Raw genomic sequence first — 5,307 nt, 5'->3', positions numbered from 1 at the left:
GTTGGCCCCAGTGCGTCCAAACCAAGACGTCCCTCAGGCGACCTTCTTGCAACGACGTCCATTGTCCCCACGGGACCACGTGTAACATGATAGACGGCCAACCACGGTGCATCCATAACCCGCCCTCGTGCCAGGATGTCCAATGCCAGAAGGGAACCACGTGCCAGATGGTCGACGGTTGGCCCCGGTGCGTCCAAACCAAGACGTCCCTCAGGCGACCTTCTTGCAACGACGTCCACTGTCCCCACGGGACCACGTGTAACATGATAGACGGCCAACCACGGTGCATCCATAACCCACCCTCGTGCCAGGATGTCCAATGCCAGAAGGGAACCACGTGCCAGATGGTTGATGGTTGGCCCCGGTGTGTCCAAAGCAAGACCTCCATTAGAAGACCTTCTTGCAGGGATGTGGGGTGTTCCAAGGGGACCACGTGCACGATGCTACACGGGTGGCCACAATGCGTCCGCCGCCAACCGTCCTGCGATGACACCCGGTGTCACAAAGGCAGCGTGTGTCAGCTCGTGGACGGTTGGCCACGGTGTGTTCAGCATCAACCAACGTGCAAGGACATCCAGTGTCCTAAAGGGACCTCATGCCAGGTGACAGATGGGTGGCCCCACTGTGTCCAGAACCAACCTTCCTGCCACGATGTCCAATGCCAGAAGGGAACAACGTGCCAGATGGTTGATGGTTGGCCCCGGTGCGTCCAAATGAAGACCTTGCCAACGCGACCATCTTGCAGGGACATCCACTGTCCCAAAGACACCACGTGTAAGATACTACACGGGTGGCCTCAGTGCGTCCAGAACCAACCTTCCTGCCGCGATATCCAATGCCAGAAGGGAACCACGTGCCAGATGGTCGACGGTTGGCCCCGGTGCATCCAAACCAAGACCACCCTGCAGGAACCATCTTGCAACGATGTCCACTGTCCTCAAGGGACCACGTGTAACATGGTCAACGGTTGGCCCCAATGTGTCCAAAATCATCCCTCCTGCAGTGACATCCAATGCCAGAAGGGAACCACGTGCCAGATGGTTGATGGTTGGCCGCGGTGCGTCCAAACCAAGACGTCCCTCAGGCAACCTTCTTGCAATGATGTCCACTGTCCCCATGGGACCACATGTAACATGATAGATGGCCAACCACAGTGCGTCCACACCCAGCCCTCCTGCCAGGACATCCAATGCCAGAAGGGAACCACGTGCCAGATGGTTGATGGTTGGCCCCGGTGCATCCAAACCAAGATGTCCCCAAGGAGACCTTCTTGCAGGGACATTCAGTGTCCCAAACGGAACACGTGCCAGATGATCAATGGCCAACCACAGTGTGTCCAAAGCCAACCATCCTGCCGTGATGTCCACTGTCCCCAAGAGACCACGTGCAACTTGATTAATGGCCAACCACGGTGTGTCCACAACCAACCCTCCTGCCAGGACATCCAATGCCAGAAGGGAACCACGTGCCAGATGGTTGACGGTTGGCCCCGGTGCGTCCAAGCCAAGACCACCATGAGGCAACTGTCTTGCAGAGACATCCAGTGTTCCAAAGGGACGACATGCAAAATGGTACATGGGTGGCCGCAGTGTGTCCATCGCCAACCTTCCTGTCATGATGTCCGCTGTCCCCAAGGGACCACGTGCAACATGGTCAACGGTTGGCCCCAGTGTGTCCAAAACCAACCTTCCTGCAGTGACGTCCAATGCCAGAAGGGAACCACCTGCCAGATGGTCGATGGTTGGCCACGATGCATCCAAACCAAGACCTCCATTAGGAGACCTTCTTGCAATGACGTCCACTGTCCCCAAGGGACCACGTGCAAGATGCTACAGGGGTGGCCCCAGTGTGTCCACAGGCAGCCGTCCTGCAGCGATGTCCACTGTCCCCAAGGGACCACGTGCAACATGGTCAACGGTTGGCCCCAATGTGTCCAAAATCGTCCTTCCTGCAGTGACATCCCGTGCCAGAAGGGAACCACGTGCCAGATGGTCGACGGTTGGCCCCGGTGCGTCCAAACCAAGACCACCGTTCGGAGACCTTCTTGCAGTGACATCCAATGTTCCAAGGGGACCACGTGCACGATGAGAGATGGGTGGCCCCAGTGTGTCCACCGCCAACCCTCCTGCAGAGACATCCAATGTCCCAAGGGCACAACCTGCGCCGTGACAGACGGGTGGCCCCGCTGTCTTCCCGGCTCTCCCCTCTTCAGGTCTGTCTTCTGGGGCCACCCCCTTTCCATCCCTCCATCTTCCTCTGGGACCTCATCGCCTTCCTTCTCCTGCGTCGGCATCCACTGCGTCACCGTCCCCGGGTCCTGCCGGCACGTCGCCTGCAAACCCGGCACCGCCTGCGTGATGGTGCACGGTCATCCCGCTTGCGTCTCCCGACCTTCCTGCGAGAACCTCCACTGCAAGGCAGGAATGGGCTGCAAGGTCCTCAACGGGTGGCCCCGTTGCGTCCGCGTCCCCTCGTGCGGTGACCTCCGGTGCCCAAGCGAGATGAGCTGCCGGGTGGTGGGAGGGTGGCCCAAGTGCGTGCAGATGACGAGGAGCGCGCCCGCTCCATCCTGCGACAACCTGGTCTGCAAGTCCGGGACGGAGTGTCGCGTGGTGGAGGGCGTCCCCCGCTGCGTCCCCCCCAAGCCCACTTGTGCCACCGTGCACTGCTCGGAAGGTACCGTCTGCCAGACGGTGGAAGGTTGGCCCATCTGCGTACCCAACAAGCCGTCCTGCGACACCATCCGCTGCCCGCCTGGAACCACCTGCCAGACGGTGGAGGGTTGGCCCAAATGCGTCCCCAACAAGCCGTCTTGCGCCGAGGTACGTTGCCCGGCGGGGACGACCTGCCAAGTGGTGGAGGATTGGCCTACGTGCGTGCCCAAGAAGCCGTCCTGCAACGAGATGCATTGTCCGGCTGGAACAACGTGCCAGATGGTGGAGGACTGGCCCAAATGCGTGCCCAAGAAGCCGTCCTGCAACGATGTGCATTGCCCATCCGGAACGACGTGCCACATGGTGGAAACCTCACCTAGATGCCTCCCCAACAAGCCGTCGTGCAAAGACCTGCATTGCCTGAAGGGGACAACGTGCCAGATGGTGGAGGGTTGGCCCAAATGCGTAGCCAACAAGCCATCTTGCAATGACCTGCATTGTCCATCCGGAACGACGTGCAAGATGGTGGAAACCTCTCCCAGATGTGTTCCCATCAACCCATCTTGCAACGACCTGCGTTGTCCATCCGGAACGACGTGCAAGATGGTGGAAACCTCTCCCACATGCGTTCCCATCAACCCATCTTGCAACGACCTGCGTTGTCCATCCGGAACGACATGCAAGATGGTGGAAACCTCTCCCACATGCGTTCCCATCAACCCATCTTGCAACGACCTGCGTTGTCCATCCGGAACGACGTGCAAGATGGTGGAAACCTCTCCCAGTTGCGTTCCCATCAACCCATCTTGCAACGACGTCTCTTGCCCGAAGGGGACAATGTGTAAGATGGTAGAAACCTCCCCCAGATGCCTCCCCATCTTGCAGCCCCCACTCGTTTGCCACGTGTTGGGGCGTTGGCGTTACCGGGCCTTCGATGGGAAGAGCTACGGCTTGGCAGGAACTTGCACCCAGACCTTGGTGACCACCTGCGGCGTCCAGTTGCCCACCCTCCAGGTCACGGCGGGTGGCCAGGTGGGCAGGGGACCAGGTGCCACCTTCAGCCACGTCACACTCCGAGGCGACGGTTACGAGGTGCTCCTGCTCCGAGGAGAGGAGATGATGGCAAGGGTGAGGATACGGCCCCGGGCAGAACGTGGTAGGGGTGGGGTGTCTTCTCCAGGAGGGGATCCAGGTGTCCGGTTCTTCCCAGCTCCATTCCCAACCTCCAGTTCCCATAACTGGGGAGGGGACCCCGGAGTCCGGGTGTCCCAACCGATGTCCCCTCCTCGCAGGTGGCCGGGCGCCAGGTCCGCCTGCCCCTCTCGTTGGCGGGGGGCCGGGTACGGCTGGAGCGTCGGGGGGGTCAACGGCGGGTGACAACGGCCACGGGAGTGCGGGTGGCTTTCGGCGGGGACGGCGCGGTGACGGTGACGGCACCGGCGTCGCTACGGGGGCAAGTCTGCGGGGTCTGCGCCCAGCCCGAGGAAGGGGACGGCGGGGGAGAGGGGACGCAGTGCCGTGAGTGGGGCAGGGGGATGCGGGTGGACACGAGTGGGGCGGGGGGAGTGGTGGGAGAACTGGAGACGTGGGATGGTGGGATGGAGGAAGAGGTGAAGAAGGATGGAGGAATGGATGAAGGATGGAGGAATGGATGAAGGAGGATGGAGGGATGGAGGGACAGAGGGATGGATGAAGGAGGGTGGAGGAATGGAAGAAGGAAGATGGAGGAACGGATGAAGAAGGATGGGAGATGATGGAGAAGGATGGAGGGATGGATGAAGAAGGATGGAGAGGTGGATGAAGAAGGATGAAGGGATGGAGGGATGGATGAAGAAGGATAGAGAGATGGATGAAGAAGGATGAAGGATGGAGGAATGGATGAAGAAGGATGGAAAAATGGGTGAAGAAGGATGAAGGGATGGACAGATGGATGAAAAAGGATGTAGGGATGGATGAAGAAGGATGAAGAAGTATGGAGGAATGGATGAAGAAGGATGGGGGTGGAATGAATAAAGAAGGGTGGAGGAATGGAGAAATGGGTGAAGAAGGATGGAGGGGTGGACAGATGGATGAAGAAGGATGGAGGGGTGGATGAAGGGATGCAGGGATGGATGAAGAAGAATGGAGGAGTGGAGGGATGGATGAAGGAAGGATGGAGGAGTGGATGAAGAAGGATGGAGGAGTAGAAGGATGGAGGGATTGAGAAAGACTGGAAGAAAGACGAAGGGATGGAGGAATCAAAAAATGGGTGAAGAAGGATTTAGGGATGGAAGGCGGGATGGAAAACCGGCTGAAGAAGGATGGATGGAGAGATGAATGGGTGATATGGGGTGGATGGAGGGAGGGAGGGAGGAATGGACTGAGGGATCACTGGAGGAAAGGACAGATGGATGGAGGGATGGAGGGATGGAGAACCCTTCCAGATGGATGGAAGGATGGATGGATGGAGAACCCTTCCAGAAGGATGGATGGAGGGATGGATGGATGGAGAACCCTTCCAGATGGATGGAAGGATGGATGGATGGAGAACCCTTCCAGATGGATGGAAGGATGGATGGATGGAGAACCCTTCCAGAAAGATGGATGGATGGAAGGATGGATGGAGAACCCTTCCAGATGGATGGACGGAAGGATGGATGGAGAACCCTTCTAG

The 5,307-nt window shown here is 58.8% G+C and overlaps 1 protein-coding gene across 6 annotated transcripts; it reads right to left on the bottom strand.

The window, feature by feature from the left end:
• Positions 1-2,304: 2,304 nt before the first annotated feature.
• LOC126035113 (uncharacterized) lies at positions 2,305-4,246 on the bottom strand. Of its 6 annotated transcripts, none has more exons than XM_049793145.1 (2): positions 3,269-4,246; positions 2,305-3,187 (listed from the first exon to the last, which is right to left on the bottom strand). In XM_049793145.1, exons 1-2 carry the CDS (start codon positions 3,530-3,532, stop codon positions 2,369-2,371), a joined length of 1,083 nt encoding a protein of 360 aa, XP_049649102.1. In that variant the 5' UTR covers positions 3,533-4,246; the 3' UTR covers positions 2,305-2,368. The 6 variants fall into 6 exon arrangements, with proteins under 6 accessions (XP_049649102.1, XP_049649104.1, XP_049649103.1 ...); XM_049793147.1 differs by having other exon boundaries at positions 3,350-4,246; XM_049793146.1 differs by having other exon boundaries at positions 2,305-3,308; positions 3,390-4,246.
• Between the last annotated feature and the right edge of the window lie 1,061 nt (positions 4,247-5,307).

The sequence above is a fragment of the Accipiter gentilis genome, chromosome 37 (assembly GCF_929443795.1).
Source record: "Accipiter gentilis chromosome 37, bAccGen1.1, whole genome shotgun sequence".
NCBI classification, from domain to species: Eukaryota; Metazoa; Chordata; class Aves; order Accipitriformes; family Accipitridae; genus Astur; species Astur gentilis.
The sequence above is the reverse complement of the archived record's forward strand: the minus strand, read 5'-3'. Positions and strand labels throughout refer to the sequence as shown.